The sequence below is a fragment of the Schistocerca americana genome, chromosome 7 (genome assembly GCF_021461395.2).
Source record: "Schistocerca americana isolate TAMUIC-IGC-003095 chromosome 7, iqSchAmer2.1, whole genome shotgun sequence".
NCBI lineage: Eukaryota > Metazoa > Arthropoda > Insecta > Orthoptera > Acrididae > Schistocerca > Schistocerca americana.
Genome location: NC_060125.1, coordinates 568,360,684 through 568,381,287, shown reverse-complemented (window position 1 = coordinate 568,381,287; position 20,604 = coordinate 568,360,684). Strand labels below are relative to the sequence as shown.

Below are 20,604 nucleotides of genomic sequence, written 5' to 3'. Positions count from 1 at the left end.
GGAATCGGCAAAATGCCGCGAGTAATGGAGACCACGGGCATGGGGCACTACATCACTAGAGTACGGATAACTTGAGAATTTAGGTCCAACGGCAGGCGTACTAGGGTATTCCGTGTGGTTGCGATTACCACTGTGTTCGGATTGCGTAGTGGTCAGTGGATCCGTCTGATATGCAGGAGATCCGGGTTCGAATCCCGAACTGGCACAATTCTTCCACGTTTCCCATTGATTTAGATCACTGACCACTAGCAGCTAATGTCATGAACGCCTTTGTCTCTTGACGATTATTATTATTAGATACAAGAAGCAGTCTCCACCAAATCAGGTCTACGTAAGTCACGTGAAATAACGCAATACACGGATTGGAAGAACGTTAACACATAAGCCATGCACCAAAATACAGAAAGATCAAAAGAGCGAAAAAGTGTAAGTATCTAGGAGAGTATATACAGATAAGAGGATAAAACAAGGCAGGCAGCATAGAAAGAACAGAAATACTTCAGAGCCAACTCACATGGATGCACTACAACAAAAGAAACCACCAAGACAACCAAACGTCAGGCACTACAATATAATTGTACTATCAGAAGGACTCTACGCTTCAGAAACGACCACAGTTGGGGCCTCAGGTACCCTATTACAGACACAGAAGAAAGAGAACGCAAAATCGTCAGAAACAATTTTGGAGCAGTATGTAGAGTTGATAAATGGATAAAGAGACAAAAGAATTACGCGGACACACAGACACAGATACGATCAGAAAACGCCGACTAACATTCAGTGGACATGTACGTAGAACTAACAACAACAGGAGACTCACGAAGAGCATTTTTCATGTCGCAAGTAACTCAATAAAAAAAACAGGTGGTTTCAAGAAATAGAAGAAGATCTAAAACTAATAGCAATCAATAGCTAATTGATAAATGAAAGAGGTAAGTTCACAAAAAATATTATGAACACGAAATCTGAAGTAAAAGAAAGGAAGAAAACAGGAAAAATACGGACAGATGAAACAGGAACAAAGTCAAAGAATGAAGAGACTTGGAGAAGAAAAGAAGAGAAAAGAAGAAAAAAATTGACTAATTGTGCAACAGTCAAGCTCAAACACTATCTTAAGGGCAAAAGTGTGTAATAATAATAAAGTACATACTGAATTAACAAAATTGTTACCTTATTTTCAGTTTTGTACAGCCCTAGAGCCCACCACCACATTAAACTAAGCAAGTATTTCAAAATAAAATTAATAAAATATTAATAAGAGAAAGAAGAAAGATAGAGCGGAAGGAGAGGATGAGATTGAGCAAAGCAAGAATATAATTAGCTACAAAAAACCTTAAAGGAAGAAAGGTTACCATTAGCATTACAAACAAGGGTAAAGAAACTGTTGAGATACCTACGTTTAGACGGTTTAATATTCTTAACTCGGCTTAAATTTACACGTAAGATCCTTCTTAAGTTAATACTTTATCGAGATGTGATTGTTTCCTGTTACACGAATAAATTTGAAACATGATCAAGTGGCTGTTAAACTGGTGCATAAATTGCGCTATCTTCGAAGTAGAACAGATGAAGAAAGAAGATTCATGAAACAGTTCAGAAAACTGGCGAGTAACATCCGAAAACGTTTATAAGCCTTGAGGTCAGAAAAAGGTTCTCCGAAGGCAAGGTTTCGAGCTTTGCTCCGTATTGCTGCGAAACGTGGACGGTGGGAACACAGATATGAAGCGAGCAGAAGCCTGTTAAATGCAGTGATACAGAAACTTGTTGAATAGCAGTTGGACTGATGGAGTAAGGAATGTTGATGTCCTGCAGAAAGTCTACGGGGAAAGCTGCGTAATAGTGAACATAATGTTGGAAGATTTGGAATGGATGAGCAGATATTAGATACGATTCAGTGCTGAAAACCGTAGTTGAGCGGATGGTGGAAGTAGAGAATCGCAAGGTCAGACAATAATATGAGTGTACAACGCAGACCATAGTTTAATGTGTCATACAGAGTTATGGAGATAGCTGGCAAGGGCCAGAGAAGAGAATCTGCATCAAACAAATCTTAGGATATTATTGAATTGTCTTCTGCTGAGAAGGAGCGATCTGTATTTGACTCGGAAAAAACTTTAAATGGCCAAGATCGCATACTTTAATCTTTATTGTTGACAAGCGGTTTCGACAGTTGAACTGTCATCTTCCGCTCTTAAAAAAGAGCTTTTTATAAGAACAAGTTCCATTGTGAGTTAGTACAACATGTCACGTTGTCATTACGGTGGATAAAATATTGTGCATTATAAGTATGTTTGTCGACAATAAAACCAGTTAGAACTAAAAGCGCCTCGTGTACATCGGCATACTCACGCTTACAGAGGCTTGTTAATTCTTACAACGCACGATATACAGTAAGATGCACCGCATATTTTGCCTAAGGGTGGAACCACGATGTATGTTACAATTCGCTCAAACATAAATAGATGTAATAATGTGCGTTTTAAGAACTAACAAGCCCCCGTGTGTGCTACGTACGCGAACATGGCCATGAGAACAAGGTGATTTTTAACTGTAAATGGTTTTACTGTCGACAGACCTATATATAATGTGCAGTATTTTGTCCGTCATAATGACAACAGGGCGTGGGGTACCAACTCACAATAGAACACGTTTTGTAACTTTTTTAAGACCAGAAGACGTTAGTTACAATTGTCGAAACCGGTTGTCAACAATAAAGACTAATTTATTCGACCTTAGATATTGGAAGTTTTTCCAGAATCATCGAATAGATGATCGAAACAACCACTTCCGCGTAGCCGCAGAATAAGTGTGTAAGTAAAGGATGCCAATGCCCCAGGCAAATGTGAAGTAATATAATAAACAACATATTTGTTATTGATGAGCACCGTAAACAAAGATATGACTTCCGCCGCGAAAAGTAGACGAAAGATTTATGATCATCTGATGCGCGTTTCTCTGCTCTTAGTCTACGTCTTACCCCTAAAGGGAGGCTGTGCCATCCAGTACTTGGTAGCCCTCAAGTTTCTCCTGGACTTTCAATGGTTCAAATGGTTCAAATGGCTCTAAGCGCTATGGGACTTAACATCTGAGGCAATCAGTCCCCTAGAACTTTGAACTATTTAAACCTAACTAACCTTTAAGGACATCACGCACATCCATGCGGACTGAAGCGCCTAGAACCGCTTGACCACAGCAGCCGGCCCGGACTTTCAATGGTAGCTTTGTTGAAATGCAATGCCGGTCGTTCCCAGTATGTTTCCCTCGGTTTCCCTAAGTGAGTTAAGACGAACGCCACGATTGTTTCCTCTAATGGTCGAGACCGTCTCTTTCCCAAACGTTCTTAAACTAAGCTAATGCTTCATCTCCGATGCCCTCAAACATCGTCAATACAAACTGTCCGTCCTTCACTCATAACTAAATTCACATTTCTTTTTATAGCGGGAATCAAGTACTGCCCGCATCTCGTGGTCGCGCGGTAGCGTTCTCGCTTCCCACACCCGGGTTCCCGGGTTCGATTCCCGGCGGGGTTAGGGATTTTCTCTGCCTCGTGATGGCTGGGTGTTGTGTGATGTCCTTAGGTTAGTTAGGTTTAAGTAGTTCTAAGTTCTAGGGGACTGATGACCATAGAAGTTAAGTCCCATAGTGCTCAGAGCCATTTGAACCAATCAAGTACTGTATCTTTCGCACTCTGCCGCGTTACTGTAATTCTTCAGAAATAGCGGAAGACTGGATTAATATTTGTAGAGCTCCGTAACTTCTCCACTGCTCTTCTTCGTTATTGTTGTTGTTGTGGTCTTCAGTCCTGAGACTGGTCTGATGCAGCTCTCCATGCTACCCTATCCTGTGCAAGCTTCTTCATCTCCCAGTACCTACTGCAGCCTACATCCTTCTGAAACTGCCTGGTGTATTCGTCTCTTGGTCTCCCTCCACGATTTTTACCCTCCACCCTGCCCTCCGGTGCTAAATTTGTGATCCCTTGATGCCTGTGAACATGTCCTACCAACCGATCCCTTCTTCTAGTCAAGTTGTGCCACAAACTCCTCTTCTCCCCAATTCTATTCAATACCTCCTCATTAGTTACGTGATCTACCAATCTAATCTTCAGCATTCTTCTGTAGCACCACATTCCGAAAGCTTCTATTCTCTTCTTGTCTAAACTATTTATCGTCCATGTTTCACCTCCATACATGGCTACACTCCATACAAATACTTTCAGAAACGTCTTCCTGAGATATCAATACTCGATGTTAACAAATTTCTCTTGTTCAGAAACGCTTTCCTTGTCATTGCCAGTCTACATTTTATATCCTCTCTACTTCGACCATCATCAGTTATTTTGCTCCCCAAATAGCAAAACTCCTTTACTACTTTAAGTGTCTCATTTCCTAATCTAATTCCCTCAGCATCACCCGATCTAATTCGACTACATTCCATTCTCCTCGTTTTGCTTTTGTTGATGTTCATCTTATACCCTCCTTTCAAGACACTGTCCATTCCGTTTAACTGCTCTTCCAAGTCCTTTGCTGTCTCTGACAGAATAACAATGTCATCGGAAAACCTCAAAGTTTTTATTTCTTCTCCATGGATTTTAATACCTACTCCGAACTTTTCGTTTGTTTCCTTTACTGCTTGCTCAATATACAGATTGAATAGCATCTGGGAGAGGCTCCAACCTCGTCTCATTCCCTTCCCAACCACTGCTTCCCTTTCATGTCCCTCGACTCTCATAACTGCCATCTGGTTTCTGTACAAATTGTAAATAGCCTTTCGCTCCCTGTATTTTAATTTTACCCCTGCCACCTTCAGAATTTGAAAGAGATTATTCTAGTCAACATTGTCAAAAGCTTTCTCTTCGTAGAGCACTCAATGGACTTGGAGCACTGGTGGGAACAGTACGCCATTGGCGATAGAAAGGGGTTGTGGGGTAGAGGAACGTCCGGCTGTATACAATTCTGGAGCTTTTCAGTGACGGACGCAGAAGTGGTACTCTAGGCAGCCGCATTAGGAAAACAGAAGGCTGCTGGCGTGGTTTACCGTGCAAACGCTGGGCGCGACCGGTCCGCCACTGGTGCTGCTGGCGGTGGTGGTGGTGGTGGTGGTGCTGGTGGTGATGGGGGCCGGGAAGGCGCCGGTGGTGGTGGTGGCGGCGGCGGTGGTGCACGCGTCTGAGCGCAAAAACCACGAGGCGACCGACGCCCACTGCAACAAAACACACCGCCGCCCTTGGCCTCACATTGGTGGCGGAGGCTCGCTCACACCTGCTGGCCAGCCCGTGGAGTCACTTCACGAGGAGATCACGGCAAGTGCCGTAATTCGATTTCCCAGAAACTTTGCTCAAGGTAAGAGGGGTCAAATCAAGAAAACACGTGTCTCAGCCGCTATGGCCGAGCGGTTCTAGGCGCTTCAGTCGGGAAGCGCGACACCGCTACGGTAGCAGGTTCGAATCCTGCCTCGGACATGGATGTGTGTGATGTACTTAGGTTAGTTAGGTTTAAGTAGTTCTAAGATCTAGGGGCCCTCCCATGAACCACGGACCTTGTCGTTGGTGGGGAGGCTTGCGTGCCTCAGCGATACAGATAGCCGTACCGCAGGTGCAACCACAACGGAGGGGTATCTGTTGAGAGGCCAGACAAACGTGTGTGTGTGTGTGTGTGTGTGTTTGAGGTTTACGGGCGCTAAACAGCGTGGTCATCAGCGCCCACAGACAAACGTGTGGTTCCTGAAGAGGGGCAGCAGCCTTTTCAGTAGTTGCGGGGGCAACAGTCTGGATGATTGACTGATCTGGCCTTGTAGCACTAACCAAAATGGCCTTGCTGTTCTGGTACTGCGACCGGCTGAAAGCAAGGGGAAAGTACAGCCCTATTTTTTCCCGAGGGCATGCAGCTTTACTGCATGGAGAGCTGCATCAAACCAGTCTCAGGACTGAAGACCACAACAACAACAACAACAACAAGATCTAGGGGACAGATGACCTCAGAAATTAAGTTCAAATCAAATGGCTCTGAGCACTATGGGACTTAACATCTGTGGTCATCAGTCCCCTAGAACTTAGAACTACTTAAACCTAACCAACCTAAGGATATCACTCACATCCATGCCCGAGGCAGGATTTGAACCTGCGACCGTAGCAGTCGCGTGGCTCCGGACTGAGCGCCTAGAACCGCTAGACCACCACAGCCGGCAGAAAGTAAGTCCCATAGTGATCAGAGACATTTGAACCATTTCTGAACGTGTCTCAGCTTATCCTAGACACTCGACCGTTTCTGAAAAAACGACGGTCAAAGCTTTCGAGGTATGTTCCAGGTGCTTTAAGTGTCTTTTGCCGTGTGATGTCCTCATGTCCAATGCTGGCGCAGTGGTTAGCGTCGCGGCTGCCTAACTTTACACCCGGTGTTCGAGCCTTGATTATTACCTTTATTTTCGATTTTACCTATGTCCGTATGAGTTTAATACACGGTCCGCAGCTCGTGTCGTCCACACACCTGGGTCGGACAACGAGATAGAATTCCGCGTTCAAATGAAGTGTGAATATGCAAAAATCAGCACGTATCGCAACCACAAGAAGCACTACGGCAACATGCTGAAGATCATAATTGGAAGAATGGGTGTTGGTTAAATATGTGGAACCACTACAACACCTTGAACGAGAACGAACAAGAAGAAAATTAAAAGTCACTTGGTTTCTTATTATTATTTACTATTACCTTGAAAAAAAAAATTTTTTTTTCAAAACATTTTGTTCAAACTTACTCGTGTTCGATTTCCAAAGTATTTGTGTGATTCGAGAAGAATTGTTAAGTTTTTTTTATCAGTGTTCAGTTTCTACTCAGAGAAGAGGTTTCTTTGTCTTTCTTACATCGGAGAATGGAAATATTGTGTTAAGATTTCTGCACACTTAGTGCTATGACCCAACAGGGAACATGAAAAAGGGGTGGGAGGGGTTTGGGCCTCGGCGCACTGGCAGTGCCGTGAACAGACCCCACTGCTAGTGGGGCGTGTACCACGCCCTGACCATCCTAAAAATACAAAAAAATAAATAAATAAATAAATAAAAAATAAAAATAAAATAAAAGTGGTTAATAAAAATTGGATTGCTGGGAAAAAAGGATGGATAAAAAAGTGGATAGAGAAAAAAAACAAAAATGATGGAAAAAGTGGTAAAAAAAAGTGGTCTTGCGATAGGGTTCCCGCTTCCCGCGCACGAGGTCCCGGGTTCGATTCCCGGCGGGGTCAGGGATTTTCAGTGCCGCGAGATGACTGGGTGTTGTGTGTCTTTCATCATCATTTTATCCTCATTCATTCGCAAGTCGCCGTAGTGGCGTTAAAGAACTTGTGTAGCGGCGGCCGACCCGCCCCGCGAGGGGTCTCCCGGCCACCAATGCCGTGCGCTCATTATTATTATTACTACATGGTTGTTTTCCGGTGTACACTGACACAACGTTGCCCTTACTCGTCTACTGGGTGTATGTCAGATGATCATTTTTTTTAAAAAATCAGAATATTATTTGAAATTGTTTTCGGTTAATTTCCTGAAGTGTATCTAGATTTGCCTTGTATCTTGATTGAGTCAGTTTTCGGGAAAGTGATCCGTTGCGCATGCTTTGCCGCAGAATTATTGCCAACGTGCGAAATTTTCTGCAGTATTAATGCCGTTTCTTTCTCAATGAGATTCATACGAAGAAATGTCACTGTGGCAAATCTACCACTGCACAATTCTCATGGTGTGCGGAATATCTGTTTGGAATATTTCTATGATCGATATCATCCAAGGGAAAGCATCACATCTTCCAGAAGAACAAATACATGAAAATATATATAAGAATTAATGGAAGAGTTGATATGAGAATGAAATAACAAAATATGACAATTTAAAAAAAAATTGTAAACCCTCAACATACCACACACACATAATATTATACAGTAAATTTGCGACACTTATTGTGGTATCCAGTTGTACTTTTACAATTAGTATAACGCCCTTGTATCCCCTAATTTGATAAGAACACTTATGTAGTAACTCTCTACATACATGAGTAGGTAAAAAAAAGCAATAAAATAAAATAGGTGAGAACAATAATCGGGCTTCCAACATGGGATGCAAAATTAATATTCCGCGATGCTAACAACTGAGCCACATTTCGTTAGAGGATATCGGTGTGTAAAAAACAGATAAGGTACCTCGAAAACTTTGACCGTCGTCTTATCAGAAACGGTCGGGTATCCACGGATATGTCGGGAGACGTGTTCCCTTACTTTGACTTCTCTTCCTCTGAGCGAAGTTTCTGGGGAATCGGCTGTTGGCACTTGCCGTGTTCTCCTCGTCAGTGCGTTTCTGACAGTTGTGCGGAGTGGCGCTTGTGCGAAGACGGAATGTGCTGACATCCCTGTTTTGTAGAAAATACTACGGTGAATGAAGCTATGCTCAAATGAAAAATGCCATGGTTTCTGGTGTATAATTTTGTGTCTGTGTGATATTTCACATAACTCCCTTTCCATTCGAAAATTACCATTTGCATCCAAGATGGCGTGTCCGAAAATGGCCACTATGTTGATAACATAACCTCACACATTTTCGCCCTCTCCCATACACTAATTAAGTTTAAATTTCTGTTTATTCACTGATTTTGTTTTACATTGGTCGTTCCACCCATATTGACCATCCTCTAGGTACAAGTTTAACACTGTCCATGTGACGCTAAATATTTCTTTTCTGGTCGCGCTGCAGCACATCTGATCGAAGTGCGCTTGCGATGCAGGAGGTAGCAACCCCAAGGTAGACAAAGCAAGTTTCTTTTGGCGGATTCGGTTGAATCACCTCCACAATAAAGCTCACCAAACTAATAGATGGTCGTCTTTGTCACCTATAAGCGAAACATCAAAATTCTAGGACGAATTTTTAATGAATTTGGGAAATACAGTATTTAAGAGTCTCGTATCAACAGTCGTAGGATAATATGTAATCTGCACACATCTGATTGGTTCGTCATGGCATGCCGAACGATATGGCGCTGTGATAAGAAAACATACGCGCATTCGGCAGGCGGATGGTTCAAAACCACGGCCTACAGTTCAGATGTGGAGTTTCAGCGGCGTCTGTACGTCTCTTAAGGAAAGAGACGGGATGATTCTTTTGAAAAATTCACTGCCAATTTGCTTCCCCTGTCCATATATGGTCAGTCTCTACTGATCTCGTCATTGAAGAAACGTTAAATCCAAATCGACATTTCTATAATAGTAACCCATCTATACTGGTAGGTATAGATCACTTCGTTTATAAAAAAAAAATAATAACTTTGTGCAAATCAGTTTTTTGCGAGCGATATACTTTGTGAACTATTGCTTTCATTTGATATAACGTGAAAAATTTTAGTGGATTAATAAAAGAACAGAAATATGTTAATTTTATAAATTATTTGCAATAGTGTTTTTAATAAGTTTTGTGCTATGTACATGAAAAAACTAAAGTAAATTTAAATACTTTCGTCAACAGGTATGTAAATGCATAGACTCTTTACTTACAATTTTAGTAATTCTGTTCTGCCGCTTCGAGCTTGGAGGAAAGAGACGTTATGTTATAGCCGACCTTTGTGACCGAGCGTTTCTAGGCGCTTCCGTCTGGAACCACGTGACCACTGCGGTCGCAGGTTCGAATCCTGCCTCGAGCATGGGTGTGCGTGATGTCCTTAGGTTAGTTAGGTTTAAGTAGTTCTAAGTTCTATGGGACTGATTACCTCAGATGTTAAGTCCCGTAGTGCTCAGAGCCATTTGAACCATTTTCTTTTGTTATATTGGTGACTCTTGTGGAGACGGTGGTAAGAGAGAGAGATGTATGGACTGTTGTAAGACAGAGACATGTTAGAGCAGCAGCAGAAAGTTGTATTTCTGTGAAAGCTGGTTCATCATTGTGAAACAGTTTGCTCGCTTACTATGAAAAAACATAGAAGACAAATCGTATGGGAATTCTTATTATTTACGAGCAGCAGCTACCTTGTTAATCCGAATTGTAATCTGCAGGTAGTTTCTTCGAACTGACGAACCTTATACGAACAATCATATTTCGCAGAATGCAACCGACAGCCATCCCGCAATTTAACCCCATACACGGATACACACACTGTAGACCTACTAGAATTTGTCCTGATTTTGACCTTCGTATCAGCTATCTCGATATCGCTTAAGAGGCTTTTGGTACACTGCACAGCAGCGAAACTTCATCAAAGGATTTCCATCGCGTGAGGAACAGGGCAGCCTGCTACTGCTGGTAATCTATAAACTTGCGCTCCTCGTTAAAAATGTGACAGGAAAGTCCGAAATTCAGCTTTCACTGAAAGAACTATAGATAGTTTTTTTCTTTCAATGTTAGCTAAATACTTATTAGTCCTAACAGTCAAATATATCGCCACTTCGCATCAGCGCTGAAAATTACAATCACGCAGAAACTAGAATATCAGGAGGAAAGTTCTACGAGACATTAAACCGTAATATTCCTTCCTTCCAGGAGGAAGTAACAAGTAACGTTAGCTGACAATCTGCTGTTGAAAAGACAGGAACAAGCCAGTACTTCGGGCTGTGTCGAATTCACTGCGTTTCACTGTATAGGGCTTTTCCCATCACAACTTAATACTGAGTCCTACAAATTCTGCAGACACGTTATAAAATGTGAGCGACAATTTCCCAGGATTTCGTGTATTGCTACTGGATTAGACGACCGATATTAATAGGCGTGATGGACAAATCTTTTCGCATTCAGATAAAGGGCTTAACAGTTGTCATGGAAAAAAAGATTCTGCAAAGGGGCCAACAAGCCATTAAAACGTAAGGGGGTTTAACATTTACGAACAGACCTAATTTCTCGGCTAAACTGAAAGTTTTATTTTATTCTTGAGTGGAATATGAAAAAGATTTTTTTGGCTCTATTATAGTCACTTCCTTAATCCAAGTATGACAAGAAGAAAGGAAATATTACGAAATAGCAACAACAAGTATAATAAAAGACATTACAGTACATGTGGGCTTCAGAAAATATAGAGTTGACTTACGGTTGTTTCAAGCGTTGTGTATTATTCGCACTGATTTTACAATTCTTTGAAGTGAGCACGTGAAAGTAACACCTGTTACTGCCTACAGTATATACTTATCTCGTCGCGAATCTGCAAATGCGTGAAAACAATACAGCTATTCTTTCCTACGACAAGCAAATAAAACTGACTCCTTGAACAGTGGTGTCCAGTCTTTATCTTCAGACGGCAGCGCCAGATTACGCAACCAAACTCTCGAGTGTAGCGCGTATCTGTTGCTAAGTAGTATGCTTTCTGCTGTCCTTGACGTACAGAGTGAATTTGCAGAGGGTCAGTTCGCTTCATTTGTCATATCAGCAAAGAGAGTTAAATAGTACCATGACCTCTAGTAAAGACTTGTCAGGTAGAAACGAAGCAACTTAAACATAAGCACCTTGCTTCAATAATTATACCAGTCAAAAAATGGCTCTGAGTGACTTAATTTCTGAGGTCATCAGTCGCCTAGAACTTAGAATTAATTAAACCTAACGACATCACACACACCCATGCCCGAGGCAGGATTCGAACCTGCGACCGTAGCGGTCACTCGGTTCCAGACTGTAACGCCCAGAACCGCACGGCCACTCCGGCCGGCTATACCAGTCACACCGTTCCCGGTCAGACGGCGTAGTCTGTACGACGGAGTGAGAAAACGCAGGTCGTCGTACTTTGAGATGTTTACGTTTATGCATTGTAATAGTGTCTCTTTCCATAGCCTGATCACAGAAGCAGATAACTCGGTAGCATCAAAGAGAATTTTCGACACGAACGCTGGCGCTAATGTCTCTGGCAAGTATCTTCAAACCGAAGCTCTTTGGGGAGCATGAGAAAGATCCCGGAAATGCACAAAGGTCAAGGCACTCTTTGGCTGGCTCGCAGGCTAGACAAAGTAGATTCGGCTTTTTTCATTTACAGGTTCATGTTTCAGATGCTTCGTCAGAGATAGGCTGAACCTATAAAACAGCTGTGTGAATATCCCTTGTCGTAATTTCATTGTTTGCTTGACGCAGTATTCTCTTCGAATCTGTTGCCGCTTGGCACACGTAATTTATTAGGTATGTCCTTGACTAAACGCACTACACACCCAATGGGAACAAGGAAACTGGCCGAGCCACTCATTGGAGCAACACGTTCTTGCATTCGAACTGTAAGGGGCAGTCAAATGAAAACCAAACACCCGCCACAACAGGAAGATCGAATGATTCCATTAAAACATAACTGCCACACACGCAAAGACCTTTATTCCACTGGGAGACGAGACAATCAGTTCTTGTTTTGCGGAGAGCAGTCTGTCGCTGACGTTTCCACAACCCACAATCGCACTCAATCTTTCACTTCCTCGTCCGACTGAAACCGACCTTCACGTATGCCTTTCTTCAGGCCGCCAAAGACGAGGAAATCACCCGGTGGAAGATACGAGACGTACGGAGGATGCTGCAGTGTTTTGTAACCAAATCGCTGAAGCGAGGCTTCGTCCGATTGGCAGTGTCGGGACGGGCGTTACCTTGCAATAAGGTGATTCTGTCCGATAGCATTCCTGGGCGTTTTGACTTTATGGCGCGTCGCAGTTTCCGCAAAGTGTGCCTTCACAGCGCTGCGTACTGATTTTGGTTCACGCTCGAGGAACAGAGGCTCCCTTATAGTGAAAGAAGGTCATCATAACCTAACCGGAACTTTTGCGAAAAGCTTTGGATTTCTTTTTAGGGGGAGACGAGGGGAGTTTCTGCTGTTGGCTTTGCCGTTTGCATTCGGGCTGTAGGACGGAATCATTCTGTTGGACGCATAACGACCGCCTCCACACACTGCAATCGGACTAAGGCTACGCTTCAGAGATTTGGTTGGGAAACACTGCAGCATCCCCCGTTCAGTGCCGGTGTTTCACAGTGTGATTTTCACATATTTGGCAATCTGAAGAAATACATGCGTGGACGTAGATTTCAGTACTAGGAGGAAGCGCTAAGGTGGGAGCGGTTGTGGATACGGCGGCCGCCGACCGCGTTTTTCGGCCACGGCAGTACAGCTCGGCAGACTCAAAAGTGGTTCAAATGGCTCTGAGCACCATGGGACTTAACATCTATGGTCATCAGTCCCCTAGAACTTAGAGCTACTTAAACCTAACTAACCTAAGGACAGCACACAACACCCAGTCATCACGAGGCAGAGAAAATCCCTGACCCCGCCGGGAATCGAACCCGGGAACCCGGGCGTGGGAAGCGATCGGCAGACTCATCAGCAACTATTACCTAGCACTCTATTCCGCCATACTTAGTGTCACTTATTGGTACCTACTTGGCCTTGAACATCTAGAGATTTTCTTGTGTTCTCAAAACAGGAATTTATCACCTTGTCTCTCAGTGGAATAAATTCCTTAACGCGTGTGGTGATTGCTTTTCAATTGAACCATTCCATCGTCCCGTTGTGGCGGGTATTCAGGTTTCATTTATCTGCTCTTCATATTCTCGGATACTTACAATTTTTGTTTGCTACACAGACTGTTATGCGCCATTTTACCGCTAAGTATCGGACTGCAGGTTTTGTTGGAGATTTTGCGAAATATTTTCAGTCTTCAACTCTTGCGCAAACAGCTCCGCACATGTTTTCCACGAACTGCGTTTCGCATAACATTCGGCAACGAAAACGTTCTGCACTATCGTGAGCACCATTTTTGTGTTCCATTCAACATGTCTCTAAACGCGTCTGCTCCTCTCACTTACTCAAACATAATGACATAGCGAAGTATTCGGAACAGAGCTTGTGGAAGATGGGCATGCGTAGATATGTAACATCAACCGACTGGTACATCGAAATTACGGCCTGAAGCATTTTCTGTGATGGACAGTTCTCCTGTTCATCAGCAACGACCAGTTCCACGTTAGTCGCATAGATATCTTCCAGGCTGGGTTTAATTTGCCCAACATGTGTAACGGTAATAATCTTTCTTTCGATTCCACCTCACTACATTTCCGGTATATTTATCGTTTATTTTTTTAGGTTTCTGGACAGTGGTATAAACTCCACGTAAGTACCTGTTGTCGCAAGCACCCACAGACGTCAGTGGCGACACATCAATCAAGACACGTGGTCAGTGCCCTTTGTACAATATACTTGTCATGTAGCCTTTCTACATGAAAAACCGACAGCTTTCAGCTGGACTCACATTGGAGAGGAGAGAACCTCAGTTCTACGTCCGGCCATCGAATTAACTTCTGTAGTGGTTTCCCTAAACAGCTGAAAGCAAATGCCTGAATCGATACTTTGAAAATGACATGGCCGCTTTCCTTTCATAAACTTCCCAAAAGCGATCTAGCGCTCAGTCGCTAGAGACCTTGACGTCGACGGAATGTCAGCCTTCTCGTCAATATCACAACGACACACGTACAAGTCACTAACGGCAAGTCTATTTTCAACATTACGCAAACAATAACGTTCTCTGAAGCAGTTTTGACTTCCCTAGCATTCAAACAATGAAGACTATCACGAACGGATGTTGTAGTTGCTGACGAGTCTTCCGGGCTGTATTTCCGTGGAGGAAGAAAGTATTCGGTTCCTGACGTTTCGTCCAGAGCTACGTTGGACATCTTCGGAGGTGCTCTTGGCGATACTGAGTCTTGCCCACAGCAATACAACACGAAAGACAGATCAGCAACTACTCTCTAACACTGTATTCCGCCATACTTTTGTGTCACTTATTGGCACCTACTTGGCTTTGCACATCTAGTGATTTTTTTGTGTCCTGAATCTTGAATGAATTCCACGTAATCCGGACCGTGACGAGTATCGGATCAGATTTGTAACTGGATTCGAGGCTTTCTAGCAGACAGGATTCAGTGGAACGAAGTCGACAAACATTAGGGTAATTTCAGGAGCATCCCAAGAGAGTGTTACGGCCCGTTGCTTTTTACAATACATAGAAATTATTTAGGTAAGAATGCAAACGTCATAAGTCACGGCGTGTGTTCAGCTGCCTGTCGGAAAGAATGCTTTTCCTCCGCGCGCGTTGGCCTCTTTCCAGGAGGGTAGATGAGAGGCGTGTCTTAAGTCTATTTAGTTAGTGGTGGTGAGTGTAATGGATCCATGTATAGTTTTGTGTATTGTTATGTTTGCGTTGTGTGATGATGACGATGAGAGAAGGGAGAGAGTAAAATCCGGAGCCAGCACACAGCCAACTTCTCTCGAGTAGTACGAAGGGGGCCGTAGAGTTTAACGTTCCCATCCAACGGACGGACCACTATCGATGGTGTCACATGCCCTCAATTCATGAGATGCTGTGGAGAGGACTGACATTTAATCCAGGACACTGGCGCAAGAACTGGCCATCAGGAACTTTACGCCAGCACCTCTCCCTCCCATGTTGGTCAAATACTGGCAGTTAAAATTTCACCCACTACCAGAATTCTAAGAGGCTTACCTCCGAGTCGAGTGCTATCGTGCAAGCTTGAGTCAGTGATTTCTCCTAAGGAGGCGAGTAATTACTTAGGGATAATGTTGTAAGCCCGTGAGGCTGTCTGAAGATCATGATGTCCACAGAACAAGACTGTTTCGAAATGCAGGTAGATTTGTGTGAGGATCAATTGGTGTATGGATTGGGAGCTGCGTCTGAACGTAAACAAACGCAAAATTTTGCGCATAAATAGATGGAGAGATCCATTACCATTCGAAGAGTCAATGACAACTGTACAAATTCTAGTTACAAAAAACTCATGGCACTGAACTGGATTTTATTAGTACTACCGGTTTCGGCCGTAAGCAATCATGTGTTAGAGAAATTACTTAAAACATTTCAGTTGTCATAAATATTGAAACACAAACCACTGCATTTCAGTTGTCATAAATATTGAAACACAAACCACTGAATATTTTAATCCACTTGAAGCACGTATTAAAAAACTCATTCATAGCGTTTACAAGTGCAGCAATCGTCGTGTTCTACAGGGGTCGTTAAGTGAATAGGAAATCCGAGAGAGCGCGTTCGAAACAGGTTCAGTCTACATAATACTTTCTTAGACGTATATCTCGAGCAATCAGAACGACGAGAAAATCTGAATCGTCCACCACTAGCGAATGGAACCGGGAAAGGAGGAGGGAGCAAATGACAGTGGTATCTGAAGTAAGTTCTGTCACACACCGTAAGGTGGCTTCCGGAATACAGATGCGGATGTATGTTTGTCCCACGCATTGCCCCCTATGAACGGCTTCTGCATCATTCATCCGTTTTCTACCACCTAATGAGGGCAGAAGCGGGATGTATGACACGCATTGACGACTGTCGTGTATCATTACGACTGCTCTTATATTTCTTTTTTGGGAGAAATTTCCGCCATTTGACTGTAAGTTACTTCTCCTTTACTTCACACAGTAATGATTTAGCCCTTATAGGCCTTCACAAGTGTAAGCTGAAATATCACAAAATGTTCAACCTGCCTAAATGACACGCCATCGTCAAAATAACTTATACCTGGTATCTTGAACCAGTCGTCTTATTACAGGATTCGGGTTCATATCAAAGATACATAATATGGTCGACATTGTCCACAGCGAATAAGCATTAAGAGCTGAATTCCGTTTTTGACAGTCAGTATACTGTTATGACCTGCATTTATCATGTCCATGTGTCAACTACATCCGTACGTATTATAAAAATGGATGTTTGCATGTACGTGGGTATGTAGATATTTTCCACATTTACTCTTATACTACTGGACCGATTTCAACCAAACTTGATGCACATATCCCTCATTGTAAGGCAAAAATCGCTGTGGAGATTAAGAACTAAATAGCTGTCATAGTTCAAGAGATGTGACATCATAACATTGAGATGCGTGAAAAACCGCCGTATCGTGCAGGACGCTTAAACTTATTACGTCTTTGCTAATAACTGTATTCTCAACATATTTCTCAGATAGTACCCACACAAACCGCTTAATGCACCTACACAAATAGACGAGGGCTATTCGGAAAGTAAGTTCCGATCGGTCTCGAAATGTAAAACACTGTGAAAATCCGATAAAGTTTTGCACTAATGTGTTGGGTAGTGTGTATAGAATGCCCGTCGATTGCAGCACGCCGCTCTTTCCAATTTTGAGCACAGATGCATAGAAAATAGTGTATCCCGCCAAGTATGAGAGCCGTATGAGAGATTTCGCCCGATATGCAGCCCGCGTAACACAACTGTCATGTGTTTAGTTCTTTACGACAATGCTCGGCCGTACTCTGCAGGGGCAATGAAGTTGCTCCTCCAGCGTGTTTGATCACCCACAACACAGCCTGTAGTTGGCTCGTCCTTAGTTTCGTCTCTGCTCACATGAACCGCTGGCTATGAAGACAACATTTTGGTACAGAAACGAGCTGTATGCGAGCGTATACAATTGGCGGAAAAGCGCAGGCAGCTGCCTTCTATGACGAGGGTATTGGAAAGTTGGTACAACGCTACAACAAATGTCTAAAGTCGGAGCGAGACTGTGTATAGAAGTAGCTGTAAGGTGTAACTTACTCTTGCAAATATAACATCTTTGAGTCTCACAGTGATTTCCATTTAGTGGCCGATCGGAATTTACTTTACGAATAGCCCTCGTATCATAGTACGACCCATAGTTCAGGAGATATAACGCTATAAAAACTGACATATATGAAAAACGCCGCATATGCATGAAGTTTATATACATCTACTGTTTTGCTACTAAGACACGTCTACAGTCGAGTCAACGTAAGGAAATCCGTGACATCTGGCAGCGCTTTTGACATCTTCAACTTCGAAGTTCAAACACTGTAGGCGAAAACAATAGTCTTCTATACAGCTATGAAGTGCCTTTGCCACAGAGAGTTCTACAAAATTGCGTTAAAGATAGGCGAAGCTGCTGCGCCCAGTGGTCATAAACCGTACATTTCTAATATAAAACTGCCAAAATAGATACTCAGGCAATGCCAGGTTTGTTAGCCAGTATTTTTATATAGTTTCTATACATTTATAATGAAATTTAAAAGAACACTCTTCGTCTTTTTTTGCAGGCATAGATTCATCTTCAACTTGCACAGGGTTTTTTTCCGTTCCTATCTGTACCTCGAAGCTAAAGAGTTCGTGGTGGCAAAGAGACTTTTTTCAGTAGGGTGTCGAACAGTCTGTTGGTAATCCATAAGGAGCTACCTATTGAAACCTGCATTTATTGGCTCGAAAACTAGCACAGAAAGGTCGCCCAATTGAAAGATCGGAATCTACGAAGTGGAACACCGGCCAGCAGTAGTAAAACCGGTGACGAGTGCCCTCTAGAAACTGGGTGGAGACAGTTCCACCGAAGAATCTGTACAACAAATAGGTTCAGGGAGTCACTGACAGCCAGATGCTCGAGCGGGACAAATACCAGTGCTAAGGCTCGCAGACGGAACAGCCCGTTTGGTCAGTCTCCGAACGGCCCTCAGCGCGCACTATGACTTAAGATAATCTGAGCTAAGATGAAGACTAGCAAGGGCAAATCAGATTATAGAGGACGTTACTAAAGACGAAAAAGCAGCACGAGCTAGAAAAAGATGAACATCATCAGAGCAGTTATCAGTCAAGTAGCTCCTCAGTTTGCCTCACAAGGGCTGGGCGCACCCCGCTTGCCAACAGCGCTCGGCAGACCGGATGGTCACCCATCCAAGTGCTAGCCCAGCCCGACAGCGCTTAATTTCGTTGATTTGACAGGAACCGGTGTGACCACTGCGGCAAAGCCGTTGGCTTGGAGAGTAAGGACACGTACAATAATGATTTTTGAGGTTTCCTCAGTTTCACCGAAGACTGGAGTCTAGACTGCAAGGACATCGGAGATCATTGAGACTAACACCTGAAGAACACAGATAATGCAGACGTCGAAATAGTATGCGGTCCTAAAGGGGACGAATGAGAAAATTCAAAGGTAGGTATAGCCTAACGTAACTTTTGCTGTTCGAGAGATAATTGAACCAAACTTTACGCATGTTGTTATTCTTAGTGATTAGATTAACAAATCTGTGCACCAGTTTTTCAGTATTATTCTTAGAACTCCCACAATCAATTTTTAAATTTATGTGTACGATACATAGCAATTTTTGTTTCACAAAATTTTAAGTAAATCTTACAGTAACGTGCTATGAAAAATTTTGTACCATAGAAAGTTGTGTTACACTATGTAGCAAATTTCACCTCTTTATCTGCTATGATTTAGCGGAAAAACATTTCCTATACGCTGAAAAACGTAAGTTGCGGGAAATGCAGAAAGACACTTTAATTATGTTTACAGAGTCTTGCGTCGATTGTTGGTAGAACAACATTATAGTAAGTGAAAAGCACCAGCCTCATTTTGTTCTACAATATTACGTTTATTGTCTTAACCGGTTTCCGGCTTACAAGGCCTTCTTCAGACATTTACTGAGTATTGTTACAATACTTACAAGGCCATTGTTACAATACTCAGTAAATGTCTGAAGATGGCCTTGTAAGCCGGAAACCGGTTAAGATAATGAAAGTCATATTGTTGAACAAAAGCAAACTGGTGCGATTTTATTAGGATTGAAGTCATAAACAAGTGCCTTAATGTTTGCCACAACCATACATTTGGTCTTCTTTTCTTCTAGTCCGATTCTTTTGGCGTGCCCTTTTGGCAATATCCTTCACTGACATAAGTAGCAATTCGGATATTATCAGTCCCCTTCAGTAGCCTGCTGAAACAGTTTTTTAACGTAAATGACGGCTTTTTTTTCTCTTTCTTAAAAACCTTACTGCTATATCTTGGCATTTTAAACGGTAATTCAGTAGAAAAGTTTGCAGACACATTTGCTTCTTGCAGTAATAACAGAACAATAAGTGTTTATATTTGCACATCAGAGACAGTAACAACAGGCAAAGAGAGCTAACGGCATACAAAGATAACTCATCGTAAATTGCTTCACCGCCTTCTATACCCTTCAGACGCTTCTCTGACCGCAGGAAATAATAAAACATGACAAATACTGTAAGTGCGGAACTGTGTAGAAAAAGGGAGCGTGGCACTACACATTCGTTGAAAAAGATGGCTTTTACATCATATTCAATACGAATTAAACTCTGAAAACTGGAGACATAATTTCTAACTTGCCGTAGAGCTAAATGCTGGCCGAAAACAACATTTTTGACCAGTTTTGCGTACATCCCTCTTAAAACTGATAACTCGTAGTGTCGTAAAGAGAGTTTGATCAAGGTGTTAAATTTTAGCACTTTCGTACCTGATTGCCGTATACGTTCTGCAGCAGGCAAGCATATTTATTGATGTCGTCACTGAAGAGAAAGGATGGCGTCTGTGTGCTCGTGAGCATGACGTCAGCTTAAGGGCCACCAAGTTCAGATGAAAGTCTCTCAAGGACCCGTGTCGTACGGCTTAGCCTGCCGGGAAGTTTTATGTCTGACGCTTGCTTCTGGTTTAATGGGCTAGCATCAGGATCGTGAAGCATACTCCGCCTTTCGGGAACGAAAATATGCAATATCCGGGTAACTGGTACCGTAATACAGTTGCCGAGTCAGGGACCAAGCATCCGGAAGTTGCATCAAGCCTGCAAACAG

At 42.8% G+C, this 20,604-nt stretch overlaps 1 protein-coding gene across 1 annotated transcript in view; it reads right to left on the bottom strand.

The window, feature by feature from the left end:
• The window catches only part of LOC124623095 (zinc finger protein basonuclin-2-like), a 549,889-nt gene extending 529,529 nt beyond the window's left edge, over positions 1 to 20,360 (bottom strand). The window contains exons 1-2 of the mRNA XM_047148885.1: positions 20,271 to 20,360; positions 5,035 to 5,199 (exon numbers count right to left, since the gene is read on the bottom strand). Of these exons, the coding sequence (XP_047004841.1) occupies positions 5,035 to 5,199; positions 20,271 to 20,360 (255 nt within the window). The remainder of the gene's footprint in view (positions 1 to 5,034; positions 5,200 to 20,270) is intronic.
• Between the last annotated feature and the right edge of the window lie 244 nt (positions 20,361 to 20,604).